A 21492-nucleotide genomic window follows, 5' to 3' on the forward strand; every position below is an offset into this window, starting at 1 on the left:
AGAAAAATTTTTCAAGCTCAAATCGACGCCAATTTCTTTTAAAATCGGCGCTGATTTGGAAATCAATTCCCAAAATCAGCTATGTGTGCCCAGCCCTTTAGTGCAAAAGAACGGGCCTAATATGAAACCAGCCACTAACATCTGCTCATTGAACTTTTAAAATGTTGCACTTAATTTGTGAATCACTCCAACTCCTCCAAAAATATAATATAAATTGAAAAACAGTTCTGCCAAAATTTCCACCTGATTTCGAAACCATTCGACCGATTTTTTAATCGTCAACATTTCACTGATTTAAAAAGAAATGGAAACACCACCGAAGACGCTGCCTTTTTTATAACGTAACAATATATTATTTCTTTTTCTTAAATTAAAACTTATAATAAAAAAAATCATATTTTATAATGTCTTTTAGTGATATTTAATTGAAACAAGAATTTTGTTTTGATTGACTATAAAATTTCTTTCACTGTATATCTGTAAAATAATTAATCTGATTGATTCTTCCATTGGAATTTATTTTTATTTACCTTGAGGAAAAGTTGGCTGTAATTAGTTTCAGATTACGCTGCCTTTTATATCATGCTTAAATTGGATTTAGGCTGTAATCTGATCACGATTAAAATTTATATGGGGCTCACTAATTCGTTTCAGTAGGTCTAGGCTAATTGTGAGGAAATCTAAAGGCTTAATTTAACCCTATACATGTTTCCAGACATCATTTTCCAGGCATTTTAGGTATAACACAGATCACTAATAAGGTAGAGAATAAAGAAGTATACCATTAGCCTAGATCTAGTAGCCTAGGCTAAGCTAAATTCTAGATGAGGGGCATTTGCCATCTTTGAAAGTAATTGAGCTTGGAGAATGAAAATAAGGAAAGGAATGCAGAGCCTAAGTGCTACCTGAACAAGGTCCTCAAACTCCTATTTCTACCCCTTTGCTATTTCCAATTCCATGGAAATAAAGGAGGCCACTGGCTGAATAGCCTAGTCTACTCCCAGTTGCCTGCTTATAGGCCTACAGTGTATAATCTAAGGCAAGCATTTTAACTAAAATGTACCTTTCATGGTGAATTTGCAGTTTATAACACGGTTTAGCTAGAATGAAAGTGAATATATCCTTAGATGCCTTTTTTGGTGCTCCTTCATATTTCAATAGGCCTAATTGTTTTTTACAATTCAATAATTGTAAATTTTGGCCCTAAAAGGGCTCAAAATAGCCCATGCATAGTTTAATAGACCTATGAATTAGCATAAGGAAAGGCATCAAGCAATGTATTCATTTTCATCCTAGCCTAGCTAAATTGTGTTTAAAACTGAAAATTTACCCCTTTCATAAACAGACAGACACCTAATCTTGGATATGAAGTACAGAGTTTTAGAAATTTGGGATTGGCTAATGGTTAGGCTAGTTATGATAGTTTGACTATGTTATAATCTACGAAAACTTTTTTCAATATTTAAACTCAGGCAAAAGTTAATCCTAGCCTAGGCAAAGGCTCTCTAGAAAGAGAGATGCTAGAACAAAACAAAATTACATTTTTAGATTGGTGTGACAATCTATGCCCAGACCCCTCCCCCCTAGTAGTCTCACACAGCCCTAGGCTATATAGAACATAAACAAAATTGGGATAATCTTTATATTAACAGACTACTCAGGTAGCTAAGAAATAAACTTACCTCTATAGTCTGAATTACATCCTTAATATTCATTTTTGTCAGAAATGAGTTTTACCCCCACCCCATATATACCAATTCAGGGCATATATTTGCACATTAAGAGGGGGGAGGAGTAAAGTTCATTTCTGATGCAAATGAGTGTTAAATTTAGATTCAGGATACAATTATGACTATAGAGATAAATTTGAACTTTACACCTCCCCCCCCCCCTAATGTGCAAATATATACCCTGAATTGGTATATATAGGGGCAGGGCCATCACATATGGGAAGAGAAGGGGACCCCCCACCCCCCAATGTTTTTGCTCACTCAGTAAAAAAGTAATTCAGTAAAATTATGGTGCTTTGTGCCACAATTTTTCTGATGCCATTAAAATTCTTTGTTTGATTCAATAAAGACCATGCAATTACTGACATTTTTTAACAGAAATTTTTAAATTGGTCAGTAAATGCAGTAGTTTTACCAACTCCTGCCATGATTTTATAGATGGTGCCACAATTTTTGATTTGGTCAAATAAACAGCATTAAAATAGTGATATGATATGTACCAAAATCTAAATCTTGGTTGGTAAATGCAGCAGTTTTACTTACTTGTGCAGTGATTTTAAATATTGTGTTCAAAGGAGAAATTATGCTTATTATTGACAAAAACTGTCAGTAAAAAGTCAGTGACCAGCCAGTTGGTAAAATCCCTCCCCCCCCCCAAACATTTTGACTAGTAACAACATTGTGTAGGAGTGGGGGTAAATTTCATTTCCAACATAAATGCATGTTAAGTTTTGATTTTGGATGTAATTCTGACTAGATGTAAGGTTATTTCTTAGCTACCTGAATAGTCTATTAATATAAACTTTATTATTTTCTGTGATGATTATTTATTAAACCAAACAGCATGCAACAAAAACACATAATAAAGCAAAAGCAAGCAGCAATAATAAAGCAAGCACTATATAAGCAAATAGCAAGGACAAGAACAAAAAAACTACATAAACCTTACCCAAAAATTGTGCCATTAGATTCCTAAGGTTATTTTATGCTTTGTTGTTCCTTAATAGTTGTTACCCTGAAAATACATTCCCTCTCCAATGAACAAATCTTTCCACTGATTGATCTCAGTGGTGGATCCAGGGGAGGGGCCAGCCCCCCCCCCTACCATAGTCTAAAGTAGTGCAGTTTACTTAATTACATCAAGATTGCATCAATTAAACTTGCTCCTAATTAAAGTTTATTGGACCAACCTATTTTGCACCCCCCCCCCCCCTAAGAAAAATCCTGGATCTGCCTCTGATTGATTTTTTGTAAAACTGTTTACTCTGTGTAGAATTGGAAATATTAAGTTTAGCCTGAGTGAGATTGCTGAATGTTGGACAAAAAAAAATCTATATGACATGAGCTAAAAATATGAACAATAAAAAAGGGAACATTATAGTCTGATTAGTATAAACATGCTGAATAATATAAATTAAGAATTTTTTATTTTAGTTTTTTATATAGTCTATAGCTATATGAGACTGTTTGGGGGGGGGGGTATAAATTGTCACAAACACACAAAACCATGCAAATGAGCATGAAATTAGCCATATAACAATGTTTCTGGTTTTGGTCTAGCATGTATTTTTAGGAAGCTGATGTTCTTTACCCTAGCTTATTTTAATTATAATGATACAATAATTTCACTACACTTGTCATAACTTTGAAAATTAAACAGAATAGCAAAATAAAACAAAATTTAAACTCATGGTTCAGCTGTCTAAAATAACCCTCTTTGCATTGATGCTCAGAGTTACACTAAACATGCTCAGAATTACACTGAACATAAATATGTTCAAGTGAAATTCTTTGCCACGAGTCACAAGAGAGTCTTTGATGAAATGGTGGAGTCTGATAAACATTATGCTTTTCAGAGGCAACGCTGTAGCATTGCCTATAGTAAAGGCCATACAGCTCCAATGTTTTATTATTTATTTTTAATTTTTTTTTTCAGAGGCACTTCATATGGAAGGGGTCATCGTAGAAACTTCAAAGGGGGCTCATTTGATTGGAAATCAAGAGTTCTAGTGCCCTTTTTAATAGTCGAAAGTGATTGGAGGGCAACTAGCCCCCCCCCCCTCCCCGCACATCATTCTCCCAAACATATCCACTCAAAAGTTTGAGATTGCCAATTTGTTCAGCGTAGTTGATTTCAACAGAATGTTTTTGAGGAGGAAAATTCCCCACACACATCAGGGCAAGGGTTGTAAGTTATACCCTAGGGACATGGATATGGTTATTATAGAAGGTGCTGTTGTACAAACTTTGATTGGAAATTCAAAGGGCTACTGCTCTTTTAATAGTAGAAAGTCATTGGAGGGGAACTAACCCCCCCCCCCCACGCCCATCATTTCCTCAAACACATCCAATCAAAATTTTGAAGTAGCCAGTTTGTGCAGCATAGTTGATTTCCAGATAGAAAATATGTTTTTTAGGAGGTCACTCCCCCACAACCCTCAGGGCAAGGGTTGTAAGTTATGCCCTGGGGGCATATAAGGTTTTTATAGAAGGTGCTGTTGTAGAAACTTCAAAAAAGGCTCATTCGATTTGAAATTAAAAGGGCTAGTGCCCTTTGTAATAGTTGAAATTGATTGGAGGGCAACTAGCCCCCCCCCCCCCTCCCAAGCCCATCATTCCCCCAAACACATTCAATCGAAATTTTGAGATAGCTATTTTATTAAATGTAGTTTTAAGTTCTGGAAATTAGGTCTTTGAGGATGACAACTGCCCCACAGCCCTCAGGGCAAGGGTTGTAAGTTATGCCCTGGGGGCATATAAGGTTTTGTATAGACAAATTTGTTGTTTTAGAAACTTCAGAAAGGCTCATTTGATTGGAAATTTAAATGGCTAGCTCCCTTTTTAATAGTCAAAAGTGATTTTAAGGCAACTGACACCCCGTATACGCCCACCACTTCGCCAAACACATCCGATAAAATTTTGAGATAGCCATTTTGTTCAACATAGTCGAAAATTCTGGAAAATATATATTTGAGCAGGACACTCCCCCCATAGTCTTCATGGCAAGGGTTATCAGCTATGCCCTGGGGGCATATATGGTTCTATGGAAGGAATGCTCGTATAAACTTCAGACAGGACTCATTTGATTGGAAATTGAAAGTTCTAGTTCACTTTTTAAGTGTCAAAAGATATTGGAGGGTAAGCAGCTTCCCTCCCCCCCCCCCCCCCAAACCCTTTTTTCCCAAATGCATCCAATAAAAATTTTAAGATAGCCATTTTGTTTAAAATAGTTCAAAGATTGTATAACAAAAATTACGGTGTCAACACAACCCACCAGGGCCCAGGGGCAGGCGTTTTAAGTTATGCCCTGGGGGCATATATGGGTCTTATGGAAGGGATGCTCGTATTAAATTCAAAGAGGGCTCATTTTATTGGAAATTAAAAGTTGTATTTCTCATTTTAAGATTGAAAAGAAATTGGCTGGCACCTAGCCCCCCCCCCCCCCTCCACGCCCTTTTCCCTCAAACCCATCCGATAAGAGCTTTGAGATAGCTTTTTTTTAAATAGTTCAAAGACCATATAACGAAAACTCAGGGGTCAACACAGCCTCCCAGGGCCCAAGGGCAGGTGTTGTAAGTTATGCTTTGGGGGAATATATGGTTCTTATTTATGGGATGCTTGTAAGAAATTCAGAAAAGGCTCGTTTGATTGGAAATTTAAAGTTCTAGTTAAGTTTTTAAGAGTAAAAAGAGATTGGAGGACAACTAGCCCCTCCCCCACGTCCCTTTTTCCTCAAATGCATCCAATAAAAATTTTGAGATAACCATTAAGTTAAAAATGGCTCAAAGGTCAGATAACAAAAACTCAGGTGTCGTCACAACCCCCAAGGGCCCGGGGGCAGGCATAAGAAAAAATCTGTTTCCCCCAAGCCCATCCAATAAAATTTTTATAATACGCATTTCATTAAAAATAGTTCAAAGGTCAGATAAGAAAAATTCCTGTGTCAATGGAACCTGCCAGGACCTGGAGGCAGGCATTATGAGTAACACTCTAGGGGCATATATAGTTCTTATGGAAGGGATGCTCGTATAAACTTCAGATAGGGCTCATTTGATTGTATAGTAAAAGTTTTAGCTACATTTTTCAAAGTCGAAAGAGATCAGAGGGCAACTAGCCCCCCTCCTCCATGCCCTAAATGCATCATATAAAAATGTTGAGATAGACATTTTGTTAAAAATAGTTCAAAGATCATATAACAAAAATTATGGTGTCAACACAACCCACCAGGGCCCAGGGGCATGCATTGTAAGTTATGCCTTGGGGGCATATATGGGTCTTATGGATGGGATACTTGTATTAACTTCAAAGAGGGATAATTTGATTGTAAATTGAAAGTTCTAGTTCACTTTTTAAGAGTGAAAAGAGATTGGAGGGCCCCTAGCCCCCCCCCCCCTCCACTCCCTTTTTTCCTCAAACCCATCCGATAAGAACTTTGAGATAGCTTTTTTTTAATAATTCAAAGACCATATAAAGAAAACTCAAGGGTCAACACAGCCCCCCAGGGCCAGAGGGCAGGTGTTGTAAGTTATGCTTTGGGAGAATATATGGTTCTTATTGAAGGGATGCTTGTAAAAAATTCAGAGATGGCTCATTTGATTGGAAATTGAAAGTTCTAGTTCAGTTTTTTAGAGTAAAAAGAGATTGGAGGGCAACTAGCCCCCCCCCACGCCCCTTTTTCCCCAAATGCATCAATTTCCCCAAATAACATTAAGTTAAAAATTGCTCAAAAGTCAGATAACAAAAACTCAGGTGTCATCACAACTCCCAAGGGCCTGGGGGCAGGCATTGTTAGTTATGCCCTGGGGCATGTATTGTTTGTATGAAAGGGATGCTTGTATAAATTTCAGAGAGGGCTCATTTGATTGGATATTGAAAGTTTGAGCTCACTTTTTAATTGTCAAAAGAGATCCGAGGGCAGCTAGCCCCCCCCCCACGCCTTCTCTTGAAAACACTCTGATGAAAATTTTGAGGTAGACATTTTGTTAAAAATAGTTTATAGGTCGGATAAGAAAAACTCCGGTGTCAATAGAACCCCCCAGGGCCCAGGGGAGGGCGTTCTAAGTTATGACGTAAGGGCATGTAGGGTTCTTATGAAAGTGATGTTCGTATAAACTTCATAGAGAGCTCGTTTGATTAGACAATGAAAGTTCTAGTTCACTTTTTAAGATTCAAGAGAGTAAAACTCCCCCCCCCCCATGCTCTTTTTCCCCAAACCTGTCCACTACAAATTTTGAGATAGCCAGTGTTTTGGAAATTGTTCAAAATTTAGATGAAAAAAACGCCCCCCCCCCCAGAGCCCGGGGGATAGACATTGTAAGTGTTGTCCTGGGGGCGTATATGGTTCTTATGAAAGGGATGCTTGTATAAACTTCAAAGTGGGCTTATTTGATTGGAAATTGAAAGTTCTAGTTCAATTCTTAAGAGTCAAAAGATATGCAAGGGCAACTAGGCCCCCCCCACACACCCTTTTTCCCCAAGCCCATCCGATAACATTTTTAGAATACCCATTTCATTAAAAATAGTTCAAAGGTCAGATTAAGAAAAATTTCTTTGTTGATGGAACCTGCCAGGACCCGGAGGCAGGCATTATGAGTAATGCTCTAGGGGCATATATAGTGCTTATGGAAGGGATGCTCATATAAACTTCGGAGAGGGCTCATTTGATTGGAAATTGAAAGTTCTAATTAACTTTTTAAGAGTCAAAAGAGATCAGAGGGCAACTAGCCCCCCTCCTCCATGCCCTAAATGCATCATATGAAAATGTTGAGATAGACATTTTGCTAAAAATAGATAAAGTTCTGATAACAAAAAGCTCCGGTGTTGACACAGTCCCCCAGGGCCCAGGCGTAGGCATTGTAAATTATGCCCTGGGGGCATATATGGTTGTTATCAAAGGGATGCTCGTATAAACTTCCTAGACGGCTCATTTGATTGGAAATTAAAAGTTTCAATTCCCTTTTTAAGAGTCAAAAGTGATCGGAGGGCAACTAGCCTCCCCCTACACTCCATTTATTTTTTCCCAGAGGCACTTCATATAGAAGGGGTCGTCGTATAAACCTCAAAGGGGGCTCATTCGATTGGAAGTCGAGAGCTCTAGTGCCCTTTTTAAGAGTCAAAAGTGATCAGAGGGCAACTGGCCCCTCCCAATTTGAGGTAGCCATTTTGTTAAAAATAGGTTAAAGATCATATAACAAAAACTCCTTTATGTATGGTCATTTCATTAAAAATAGTTCAAAGGTCAGACAAGAAGAACTCCTCTGTCAACATAGCCCCCCCCCCAAGGCCAGGGCAGGCCTTGTAAGTATTGCTCTGGGGGCATATATAGTTCTTATGGAAGGTATGCTTGTATAAACTTCAGAGAGGGTTCATTTGAATGGAAATTAAACATTGTAGTTCATTTTCTCAGAGTGAAAAAAGATTGGAGGGCAACTAATCCTTCCCGCCCTCCATGCCTTTGGGTGTATCGGATGGATAAACCCATCCGATAAGAATTTCAGGTGATAATTTTGTTCAAAATAGTTCAACCATCAGCTATTAAAACTCCGGGGTCGGCAAAACCCCCCAGGGCTCAGGAACAGGCATTGTAAGTTATACTCTGGGGATATGTGTGGTTCTTACAGAAGGGATACTCGTATAAACTTCAGAGAGGGCTCTATTGATTGAAAATAGAAAGTTCTAGTTCACTTTTGAAGAGTCAAAATGAACCGAAGCTTAATCTAGTCCCCCACACCCCTTTCCCCCAAACCCATGCGATAAAAATTTTGAGATAGCAATTTTGTGAAAAATAGTTCAAACATCAGATAATAAAAAGTCCGAGGTTGACACAATTTTTTCCCTTTGATATTGTTACTTTGATATCAGTTTTGATACTTTGATGAATATTTGATTTTTTTTTTTTAAGTTTTATTTTGAAATAAAGAATTTTTAAAAACTTGAAATTTTTTGCAATCAAAAACAAACAAAAATTAATTAAATAAAACTTTCCGAAAAATAAGTTTTTCAAAGAAAAGTAAAGGTCATTTTAAACTTAAGCTCAGCAGATAAAAATACATTTTAAAATTTAAACTCAAAATGACAAGAAATTACTATTAAAGAATAAATGAAACCAAAAACGAACAGAAATTAAATAAACAATCATAGCAAAAAAATACAACGGTTAATAATATAAATGAATAAATAAATCTTAAAGCAAGTAATGCTCATATTGAATATGAAAATCAAGCTTAAAACGAAAAAAAAAATATTTCCTATTGAAGTATAAATAAAGCTTAAAATGAACAAAAATTAAATAAACAATCAATACAAACAGACATTCAATAGATATTAATTTAAATTAGTAAATAAATCTTTAAATGAGTGAAAATTAAATTGAATATGCAAGCTTGAAACAAACACAAATCACCACAAACAAGAGTTTGGGTATGACCTCCTTCTGTCACTGTAAAAGTCTAAAACCTACTGCGTCACTGGCGCTTTACTGAAGACCAATTTTGTGACAATATTTTCTTTTGTACTTAATATTGAAAATAAACATTAAAATTATAGCAACATTTTGAACTGATGAGCTTTCAGCAATTAATATCATTATACATTAAATATTCAGTTTAATTTATTAGCTTTTTTTAAAGTTATTATAGACGAATATAGTTTCCCTACAAACAAGTGGTTGGATACTGCCTCCTTTCCTAACTGTAAATAAAAACCAAAAGCCTACTGCATCATTGGCGCTTAACTGAAAACAGATTATATTACAAATATTTTCTTTTCCAGTTGTCACAGCATTGAAAATAAAAATACAATTTCAGTGAAATAAATTCTTGAACTGAATCTTTCAACAATTAATATCATTATACATCAAATATTCAATTTGATGTTGTTTATACTTTCCAAGATTGTTCAAGACGCATTTAGTTTTCAGTAAAGCGCCTATGACGCAGTAGGTTTTAGACTTTTACAGTGAGAGAAGGAGGTTATACCAAAACTCTTGTTTGTTGTGATTTTTGTTTGTTTCAAGCTTGATTTGCATATTCAATTTAAGTTTCACTCGTTTTAAGATTTATTTAATAATTTATATTAATATCTATTGTATGTTTGTTTGCATTGATTGCTTATTTCATTTCTGTTCGTTTTAAGTTTCATTTATACTTCCATAGGAAAATATTTTTTTTCGTTTTAAGCTTGATTTTCGTTTTCAATCTAAGCTTTACTCGCTTTAAGATTTATTTATTAATTTATATTATTATTTGTTGTATGTTTTTTGCTATGATTGTTTATTTAATTTCTGTTCATTTTGGGTTTCATTTATTCTTCAATAGAAATTTCTGGTCGTTTTGAATTTGGATTTCAAAAGATATTTGTATCTGCTGAGCTAAAGTTTAAAATGAGCTTTACTTTTCTTTGAAAAACTTCCTCGCATTACTCGCTTTAAGATTTATTTATTCATTTATATTATTACTTGTTGTATGTTTTTGCTATGATTGTTTATTTAATTTCTGTTCGTTTTGGCTTTCATTTCTTCTTCAATAGTAATTTCTGGTCGTTTCGAGTTTGGGCTTTAAAAGAGATTTGTATCTGCTGAGCTTAAGTTTAAAATTACCGTTACTTTTCTCTGAAAAACTTATTTTTCGGAAAGTTTTTTTTTAATTAATACTAGCACAGGAAGAAAGGTCAGTAGCCTAATTCAATGGTCTATGTCTGGTTTTTGATGTGTAGCAAATAATTAAGACAAAAATTTTGGAAAGTAGTGAAAAAATTATGTCAAGTTAATGGAAAGTTACTAGGGGTGGATTATCACTAGTAATAAATCACTAGGGCTGGCAACCCTGAGCAAAAGGGGATTTTTGGGGAACCGATTTTCTTTCGAGAAGACAGAGTTTTGGTGAAACCCCCAAAAATTCAAGGATATTGGAAGCACTGGTATTTTCTGAGAAATTTTGCTAAAAAACTTTTACTAGCTCATGAAAACTGCCTAGTAACACTGCTAGTAGGCTATGCTACCTCATTTTTTGCATGGCAGAGCACAACTTGTGTTTTGAGAGCTTTTCTTTGAGCAACATTTTTTTTATATGTAAAAACAGTATTTTCAGACAAAATTTGCCAACAAATTTGAAAACTGCCAAATAGCATTGCTACTTTGCTACCCCACTTGTTGCATGGCGGTAAATTACATTTAATTTCAGCTTCTTTTTTTGTTATTCTTTTCCAAAAATATGCTGATACTGCAACACTTCATGCAGGCTCCATTTGTCCCCTAACCTTTTCTGTCCCGTGGTGGTGCAGGGGGTTTGATCTTAGCTTGGTATTGCAGGACCCAGAGACCAAACCATGATGTTGCAGTATACTGCAGGGCCAACACAGGTACCTTAGTATTCAAGAAGCATTGCTGATTCAATTACTGTTATTTATTTCATGCAGATTGGAAAGAAGATAAAGTAAGGGCAAGCATACTATTGTCAACATAATTTAGCTAGGATGAAAGTGAATACATCACTTGATGCATTTTTCTATGTTCTTTCATAATTCAATAATTGCCTCTGGGAAAAATTACATATTACAGATTCTGGAATATTAATAATTATTTTAATTAGTCTTAATAGTAAAATGTTATTATTAAAACGAATTTGCAGGAAATTTAAAAAAGAGCCAGAAACCCCACAAAAATGATGTCAGTTTTACTTGATGTCATTTTTGAGGGGTTTGAGGCTCTATTTAAAAATTAGGCTGGGTTAGGATAGTTCAGGCTTTAGCTCCTTTAAGGGCTCAAAATGTAGTTTTCCCAGAAGTAATTATTGAATTATAAGTGCATAAAAAAGGCTTGAGGTGATGTTTTACTTTATCCTAGCTAAATTATGTTGAAAACTGCATATTTACTAGCTCTTACTTGGCAGGGTGGATAAAAGTTACACTAACTACAGGGTGGGGTCTGCTGGACCCCAGTTAAAAAAAAAAAAATACCGTTTTAAATGTATCGCCATTTCACTTACAATACACTCATATATATAAGTTAGATACACTAAAATGTAAAGATAATTCAACTTTTCGCAATTGAGGCACAGGAACCTGGTATGTTCCATACACAAACTGTTTTCGGATGCAAAAAAGGTATACTTCGATTCTCTGTCCTTGCTTCGGGCGCAAATGACGGAACGACCTTTTCGGTCCTTGGAACATGAAGAAGACACCTGGAGGACATTTTCAGCTGAAAATCTTGTAATGTTGTCGATCAAAAAACGCAGTTCTCGTGGGATCGTTTGAAGAGTTGCTCTCATCCTAATTTGTAGGTTGATAAGGCATCTTCCTAGCTCTATCAACATTTTCCTTTGGGTTAAGTCATTTTCTTGGGGTCTTGAGTAACTCAGAATGACGTTGGCATTGACTCCAGCTATATCCATGATCGCATGCCATACCGCCATGGACCATCTTCTCGTGCATCGGCTAGTCGTGTAATTAGAACACTTTTGATCTAGAGAGTCTACTCCACTTTTTGTTAAATTGTACGTCATGATTATATGTCGATTACTACTCTCGTGATCAATATCTGCTGAAAAGTACATTGATGAAGCAAGAATTACTGATTTGTTTTTCTTTGGAACAAAGAGCACTAGGGTCAGATGGTCTCTAAACCCGAAGATGGAAGTGTTGGGTTCCCTTGTACAACTAGTGAGGAAAGGGGGTGGAATTTCTCTTGTGTTCTTTTTCACTCTGTCTGCTTAAGTAGTTTCCCAAGGAGCTGAACTTTTGTGTAAGCTCTATGTAATTGAAACATTTGTCGGCTGTAATGTCGCGGCTTTTGCCCTCCAAATTATTGGAAATGGTTATTACAGTTCGCATTGGAACTGAAGTATTCTTTATTTCAACCATAGGTGTTTCCTTTCCAGTGTAGACAAATGCATTAGACAAATAGAATGTCTTCGAATCTGCTAGGCATTGAATTTTTATTCCATACTTGTTCGGTTTTGAGGGAATATACATCTTAAATTTGCACCGTCCTCTGAATGAAATTAGCATTTCATCAATCGTGAAGTACTCGCCAGGTGAGTAATTTGCTTTGCAGTTTTCGATAAAGAAGTCAAAAACCTCTTTGGTGGGAAGCTACAGGTCCACTTATCTCGTGGCTTGTGTGGCTTTTATAGAACCGAAAACAGTTTTCCAAATACTGGAATCCCTTTAGGGTCATTGTAGCGCAGAAAATGTCCCACCCAGTTCCATCAGCTGCAAAAAGACCTTCGCAATCCTTACTGCCCGACTTGAATACTCCAGAGAGATACAGAGGGCCTAAAAGGGCTCAGATCTTTGTGATGTCTACCGGGTTCAAGTACGTTTGCTTATCTACAATGCTAAAGTCATAACGAAGACGGTACTCGTCAATCTTTACATTGGTGTGAAGGACGAGCTTCTCAAGAATCTCGGCTGTGATGAAAAGGTCCCAAACCTTTTCAGAAGCTTTAAGTCTCTCTTCCCGCGGATGACCTTGGAGACCTGGAAAGTGCATAACAGGATTACAGATTCTAGTACGGCTATGAGGTGGTTCAGACTTGCTCTACTTGGTTCGCCTGTTTTGCCAGAGAAGAAGGACTTATTTATATTCTTCCTCTGCTGTTTTTTTTTTTTCGAATTCGCTTAGCAAGAGGAATATCTTCCTCATCATCACCTGATTGTCTCTGGACTGCCTGTTCATCATCTTCTTCGCTTGTACTCCCTAAAGAAGTGACATCAACGCTCTTGTCAATGAAGTCTGGATTGTCTCCATCATCTTTGTTGGTTGTTAGGTCCTCGTCTTCTAGGACGTTGAGGATATCCTCCTCTGTAAGAAGTCTCTGGCTTGTTCGTGGCATCCCTCTGGCACAACAGATGTTTCGTATTATACAAGATTCTACCAATAAATTTTCTGTTTCCGCTCCTGAACACGAAAAAATTGGAGTTATTCTACAGAAATAAACTAAAAAGAGCTCAGTAGAAACCTAAATCTTTCTCTATCAGATGTAAATCACATATGCCACAAGAAACTTGGAAGGTTCTTATTGAATGAGCCCGTTCTTAAAATTTTGGAACAACTGGTTTAAAAATTGGCACATGTCAAGAGCATATTTCAAAGATTTAAACCCCTTTTAGCCCTTGACCCAACTTTGCATATATAAATATTTTCCTCTTCTGACTCATTACGACTCCCAAAGTATTAGCAAAAGATCCAAGTGTTACAAATAAAAAATAATTAACATCACTGTAGAGACTGTTAAACCGAAATAACTTTTTGTTATGTTCTGAAATACAGCAACTTATTTCGCCAGCTAAAGGTCACTGCATCTGCTAAAGTCACGCCAAGTTTACGTTATAATAAAAAAAAAGTGTAATTTAATTATGTTGGTATTTTTTTCTGATGCATTTTCAAATGTCAATCACAATATTCCTCATATCTAGAAAGACAAACGACCTTGTCTTTTTAAAATATACCTATAAATTAAATTCTGAAAGGGCCTTTAAATAACTTTATGCCTTTAAATAACTTAAAACGAAAGTCATTGTTCACTAAAAAGCTTATAAAAATTAAACTTAATTTGTTCTGTTAGACCCCAGAGCCCTGTATCTACGCACCTGTAAGTGATTTCAAGATGTTCTTTCACCAAGCTTTAGAGCTCAACTGGTCCGAAAAATACACGTGATATTAGCCTCCTAGCTATACCCGGTGGTACGAGATCGATAAAACACTGTGCGCTGGGGTCTAATAGACCCCACCCTGCCAATTAAGGGCTAGGAAAGGTTGTTAAATCTTGAGTTCTAAAAAAAGGAATGCACCAGAAGATCACTGATCAATTAGTATTGCTTCAAATCTTACCTTAAATTACCTTAAATCACACTTACTAGCGATATGGACGTGTCCAGTGTACGCCAATTAGTGAGGATAGGGCTGCAGGACATAAGCTTCATCCCATTACGTGAGCCATAGTTTGGTCTCCCATTCCTTATCGAGATTCGTTTTGAAACCGTCAACAGATGGTGAACTCACTGTCGTTTTGCTCAGATCGTTCCAAAGGCTTATGATGTGGTTGGAGAAGAAATGGTCCCTCTTCCTTGTATTAGCACGCTTCCGAAAAAGCTTTGCTGAATGACCCCTGGTTCTTGATGATTGGGCAGACTGGAATAAGTCTTTGTCATCAGACTGGAGCAGTTTGTAAGTCATTATCATATCACCTCTTTGCTGACGGTATGTTAGAGTTGGTAGCTTGAGGCACTGCAGTCGGCATGCATACTCTTTGTCTTTGAGCCCCTTCATGCAATTAGACGCCTGTCTTTGGACAGACTCGAGGGCCATCTGGTCTGTTTTATTAATTGGCGTGGCTACACACATTCCAAACTCTAATCTTGGTCTCACCAGGCTCTTGTAGAGTTTGAAGATTATTGTTGGGGATCTACTTGTCATTGTACGTTTGATGAGACCGAGAGTTTGGTTCGCCTTTGCTACTTCAGCTTGGGTGTGGCAGTTAAAATTAAGGTCTTCATCTACAACAACCCCCAGATCTCTTTCAGAGGTATTCTCAGAAAGTGGTTGTCTCACAGCAGCATTTGCTGACATAGAGTATTGCCATCATGGGTTGTTTCTTCCGAAATGGAGAACCTTGTGCTTATCTACATTAAACTCGAGCCTCCATATCCTGGCTCATTTGCCAAAGCTGTCAAGATCTGACTGTATTGAGGTCACACCTTGCCAAGTTCCTTTAGGAAAGACATGATCCAGTCCACTATACTCTCTTCAAGTCCAATTGCCTTCAGTTTTAAATGAAGCCTTTGATGGCAGACTTTATCAAAGGCTTTAGCAAAGTCTAGCAAGATCATATCTACCAGGAGACCTAGGTCAAGGAGCTCGGTTATGTGATTATACAAGTCAATCAAATTGGTTTTGACTGATCTGCCTGGTGAGAAACTATGTTGTTATTTTGATAGAAGGTTCTTCTTCTTCTATTTCAAAGCAGGCGGGCTTTTCAGTAGATACTATTTAGCCCTTTTCGTTTTGATTCACTCTGTGGGCCACAGAGCTACTGGCTTGATTGCCTCTCATTTATTAGATATTCTCAGATATCTTTCAGTAGATCTTTTAACGCTAGGAGTTCAATTATGAGATTATAGATGTTAATTTCTATGCTTTTTGTGCAGGTATAGTTGGCTAAGCTCTTGGTTTATAGTGAGATTTTTTGAGGTTTGAAGCATTTTTACAGTTTACAAAACAAGGTATGTTGTGCAGACGTCACCATATTACATTCAAATAGGCAGTGGTCAATTGTTTTATTATTCATATTACAATACGTGCAAAGAGGGGACAGGGGAACTGAACCACTTGAATTAAGAAACTGGTACAAGAATGCAAGAAAATTTAGTCCATTTGTTCAAGAACGAATTTTATGATAAATTTTACAAAAATACTTATTGGGAAAGGGGGAAAGGATAGGATTATTTTGATTAAACATAATATCTGATAGTCTTCATCGGTAAATATCTCTGATGGGGTTGGTCTCCCACTTGGCTGGTCGATATTTATAGCATTTTTTGCTATTTCATCAACCTGGTGATTACCACTTATACCAGAGTGGCTAGGAATATACTGAAGGTAAGTTCTTATGCCACTTGAAGCAAGATTATCTATAATACTAAGACAATGATAAGTGTCAATATCCAACTTATACTGAGGAGCTGAAGACAGCAACTCAAAGCTTGATAAAGAGTCGGAGTAAACTATAATATTATTAGAATTAGCAATCAAAGGTTGGTTTTCCATAAGGTGTTCTAATGCCATGATTATGGCATTTAACTCTACAGACATTATAGATACATTATTATACAATCTCTCACCCATTGCAATTTTCAGGTGAGGAAGGAAAACACCACTTGCTACCTTCTCATTCATTTTGGACCCATCATCAAAGATTTGGAAATGGTTTTTATAAGTAATTGTATTAAGTTCAGCAAATTTTTTTCTGGACAAAAGCAATGGGGGTTAAATCTTTAGTCCACTTTGAGAAATCAGTATTTATTATGGGGATTGACCAATCCATGGAGGGGATTGGGGGAAAGTAGGTGCAATAGACTTTGCAGGTACAGGGAACTTCTTCTGAATATTGGCATACTCATCTGCAATACCTCTACATGGCTGGATTTCTTAACCAATTATGTAGAGTGTGTGAGCTATTTGATTCAATTTTTGTAAGATGTTTTAAAACTACGTCTCTCCCTTATTGTTATTAATCCACTCTCCATAAGCAGAAACTTGGTGCTTGTGGGTTTCCTAAGACCAAATATGAGACATTATATCATTTTGTATTGTTTCAATTTTTTGCATCTGGGTCTTTGCACATGCACCATAGACGATGAGCCCATAGTCAATATGGGGTCTTATATGTGATTTATAAAACTGAAGTAAGGTTTTCCCCTTAGAGCCCCAGGGTGTGGAAAGAAGTCTTTTTAGTATATTTGTTTTTCTATAGCATTTTTTTTATTGTGTTTCAAATGTGGAGGTGGAAATTAAGTTTTTGGTCAAGCATGAGACCAAGGTATTTAATATGATTATCTTCTGGAATAGTTGTTCCATTTAGAGTTAGTCTTGCATTAACATGATTTAACTTTCGGTGAAATTGAATTATTTTTGACTTGGTATGGGTAAATCTGAATGTTGAGAGAATTTTTCAAATTGGAAAAGTGACTTTTGCAGCTTTGACTTTGCAATCTCAAAGGTGTTGCCAGATGACCATAGCATGGGCTTCCATAAGCTGAATTCCAGGGGGGGCAAACCTCATCTAATTGGCACTTTTAATGCTATATAATAGAAATCTCAGAATAAAAATATAAAAATAAGGCAGCATCATTCAGCCAGGGGAGGCGGGAGCCCAACCGCCTGCCCCCCATATGGGCGCCCATGGACCATAGTACCAGATCATCAGCATATTGTACATTCGTGTGGGGGAGGTTCATGCCCCAGAGATATAGAGCAAAGAGGAGACAGCTCAGGACTGCTCCCTGAGGAAGGCCTTTGATTATTGTCTTTTGGGGTGATGAGGCTGAACCTACACAAACAATGGAACTTCGCAATTCTATGAAATATTTTATAAAAGATACTAGCTTGGGGGGTAGTCCAAGGTTTGAAAGTTTATTTAAAAGGATTTCACATTGTCATATGCCCCTTCAAAATGTAGGAAAGCTGCAACTAGGACATTATTTTTTGAGAATGATTCATTTATTGGATTTGTTAATAATATGAAAGCATCTGTTGAGGAATGGTGTTTCCTGAAACCAGTTTGAGTGTGAGGGATCATATTTTTTTTTTCAACAAACCAGAGGAGTCGATAATAGATCATTTTCTCCATTATTTTCCTCATCATAGGAGTAATCATTATGGGCCTGTAAGACTCAGGGTTATTTTTTGGTTTATTTTTCTATGGGACTGGTAGGAGGGACGAAAATTCCCATATATTGGGGAGCGTAGATGAAGCCCAAGCATGATTATAACAATTTAGCAGTTCCTGTTTGTATGAAGGAATGAGATTCTGTTTTCATGTAGAGTGTATATTGTTATAGCTGCTGCTAGTCTTGATCCTAAGATTATGTATTGCATTATTCATTTCCTGGATTGAAAATGGGCTGGTTATATACTCGGATCCTGGGCGAGGTTGGTAACTTGGAATCATAAGAATTGGGGAGGTTCTTCTGAAATTATTTTATGCTAACTTATTAACAAGAAGAGTGGCAAATAACTTAGCTTTCTCATTATCATTGTCATAATGGGTATTATTATGTATAAGCTCATACAGGAGTGGGTTGGGGGAAGTCTTTTTCCCACACATGTGGCTTATAACTTTATGTATAATTGGCTCATGTGTTTCTCTGGAGATATTATTTGCAAAATTATTCCAGTAGTTATATTTGGCATTTATTGTAGTCCTTTTTAGATTAGATTCTGCTTGTAATTTTTTTAAATATGTAGTAGGTGATGGTTTTTTAGGAATGTTCTCCTAGCTGCCTTTTTTGTTCTCAATTTATTTTGGCACTCATTTGTCGACCATGCTTTGGGAATGTGTTTAGGGAATATTTTCCTGGGTGTTGTCCTGGGGATAGCATGATTAGCTGTATTTATTAGTAAAGATGCCAAGATTTTAGCTTGTGTGTCAGCTGTTGCATTTGTAATGCATGAATTTCGGGGGAAACTTGTAATTTCATCATTTATCTTATTTTGGGACATAGCCAATTTGCTTTAGTGTTGATATATTTGGAGGTATATGATAGAGTTTCAGCAGGTTTATTTAGAGAGCAAACTATGGCAAAGTGGTCAGTACATAGACTATCAATTTTATTTATATAAATTTTATTCAAAATATTTAATGACAGAATTTGTACGGTAGGTCAATCGTAGAGAAACTTCCACTTTTGGGATTGAAATATGTATTCAGGTTTGGAGGGGTAGCAACAGCTAAATCAATATTATTAGAAGTCATACTCTCAATGAACTTACCAGCTTTATTTTCTGGTTTATTCCCCCACAAAAGGCTGTGGGCATTAAAGTCTCCACAAATAATTATATTTTTCAACATATTAGAAATATTTATATATCTGAAGAAATCCATGGCATCTGTAGTTTAGCCATTAGGGTTATAAAAGCTTATTATGTAAGTTTTTGTATTATTCAGCCAAACACTGATACCAATTGCATCAACATCATTTACAAAATCTGGAAAGTTGATGCCACAGAATTTTATATTATTATTAATTATTAAGGCTACTCCACCTCCTTTTCTCTCTGATGATCTATCCTTTCTCAGGATAGTATACCCCAGAGACTTAATTTGTTGATTTTGGTTTAAATGAGTTCGTGGAGGCAAGCAATTTCAATGTAATTATTATTCATAAAAGATATTAGTTCATTTAGCTTATTTTCTGTAAGTGATCTTACATTCAACTGGAGTATTGATATGTGTTGTGTTGTTGATTTAATTTTCATATGACTGTGTATTAATGTTCAGCTTTGTTAATAGTAGAGCAAGATCTTTTTTTTGCTTGAATGAGCATATGATTAGGGATGTAGATTTTTGCAAACTCAGCAATGATTTTTGTTTTCTGTTGTTGTATGTTTATGGCCTGAACTGCATTACAGTTTAGAATGAATAAGCATATATTTGGGGTTTGCATGTTTGGTTGTGCATCCAGTTTGTCAGTTAAGTGATTAATTCCTGGTAGTGTTTCTGGTTTGTTTCTTCTTGGGAGGGGGTGCCAGGCTGACCTCATCTCACTAGACAAGGAGGCTTGTTGGCTTGTTGATTCTTTCTGGTAGAGATGTGAGCTAGGGGGCTTAAAGGATGGTGTTTTGTAAGGGGTACTTGATGCATTGGGAGTGTTTGACTTGGGAGTTTTATTTGATTTCAATATAGGTTTTATTTGGTGTGATTGGGCAGCATTTGCTTCCATAGCTGCAAAAGTGTATTGAATGGCCTTCTCTGTTGCTATTTGGAGTGTTAGTGCTCTTTTCTTATATGCAGGGCATTGTGATTTATTGGTAGATTCATGTGGGCCTTTGCAATTGATACATGTAGGCTGAGTGTTGTTACAAGTTGTCAACTCTTTAGGATGGGAGCCTTTACAATTACTACAGGCTTGGAGAGTTTCATTGCATTTATTTGTTGTGTGTCCCAGTTTCAGACACTTCTGACACTGGATAGGCTTTGGCTTGTATTCCTTGTGCAGTTTGGATTAGGAATAACCTTTCTGGGATATTAATTTTTTCCTTCAGTGTAAATAAGAAAGATCTACTTGTTTTTAATCCATTAGAGTTGGGTTTACCCAGTTGAGTGACATCTTCTACAGGGATTTTGTTACCAGCCCTATCTGAGAGCCCTTCTTTAAACTCCTGAATTGGTATTTCTAGGAGAACATTATATATTACTATTTTTGTTGGGGATTGTTTTGGGTTCCATTTAGATGAATTAATTGGGGTATTCAGAAGAGATTTTAGATTAAGTATTATATCTGCTGATTTTAGATCTTGGACAGCTATTAGCAAAGATCCATCACGGTGAATGTTAAGAGAAAACATTGATTTTAACATTTTGAATATTGCAACCCTTATTGTAGTAGTCTTTGTTATTTCAAAGGGGGTATTATGAGAAATTTTGAGGTAAATTCCTAAGTTTTTGGGAAGAGGAACTTGGACAGGGGGAGGGGAAATGCTTTTGATTGGGTTTTTTTTTTCCTTTTTTTGGAGCTCCTAGAAAGGACCTCTTGAAACCCATTATCATCTATGGTGACATTAGCTCCAACACTGATCATTGTCCTATTCTCAGAATTTGAGCTTTCATGCAAGCTTTGTGATAGAGAGCTTGAACCGCCAAGATGGGGCAAAAATGAATCAATTTCATTAGTATTTGGGGTGGGGTCCGGGGGGACGTTTTTGTAGGGAGAGTTCTTTGCATTGCCTATTGGAATGAGCTTTAAGCTAGACAGGAAAGGATAGTACTATGATGCCCAGACTGTCTGCACTCTACTGTGGGAAAACTTCACCATCCACAAAAGAACACCACAGTATGGCCCTGAGGAGGATTTTGAGCACGATTGGTTCGGTACAACTACTGATAAATCGAGACAATAATTCACAAGAAATTTATTTGTAAATTTCTTTTAGTGTTGCTGTTGTGTCCAGTAGTCTTTTTTTTATGTTGTCTTGTAGTCCAGTAGTCTTTGAAGGTTATTTGTAATCAAGTGTCTAAGAACAGCAGTGTTGACAATACCTTCT

The 21492-nt window shown here is 36.5% G+C and overlaps 2 protein-coding genes across 6 annotated transcripts in view; one reads left to right on the forward strand and one right to left on the reverse strand.

The window, feature by feature from the left end:
* Positions 1-517: 517 nt before the first annotated feature.
* The window catches only part of LOC148953780 (uncharacterized), an 89510-nt gene continuing 68535 nt past the window's right edge, over positions 518-21492 (forward strand). For all 5 annotated transcript variants that reach the window (XM_089108487.1, XM_089108490.1, XM_089108488.1 and 2 more), the window contains exon 1: positions 518-548. The gene's annotated coding sequence lies outside the window, so the exon portion shown is untranslated. The remainder of the gene's footprint in view (positions 549-21492) is intronic.
* LOC148953781 (uncharacterized) lies at positions 14659-15039 on the reverse strand. Its single transcript, XM_089085897.1, has one exon. It carries the CDS (start codon positions 15037-15039, stop codon positions 14659-14661), a length of 381 nt encoding a protein of 126 aa, XP_088942023.1.

The sequence above is a fragment of the Artemia sp. Qi Xiang Cuo genome, chromosome 3, assembly GCF_049724085.1.
Source record: "Artemia sp. Qi Xiang Cuo chromosome 3, ASM4972408v1, whole genome shotgun sequence".
NCBI lineage: Eukaryota > Metazoa > Arthropoda > Branchiopoda > Anostraca > Artemiidae > Artemia > Artemia sp. Qi Xiang Cuo.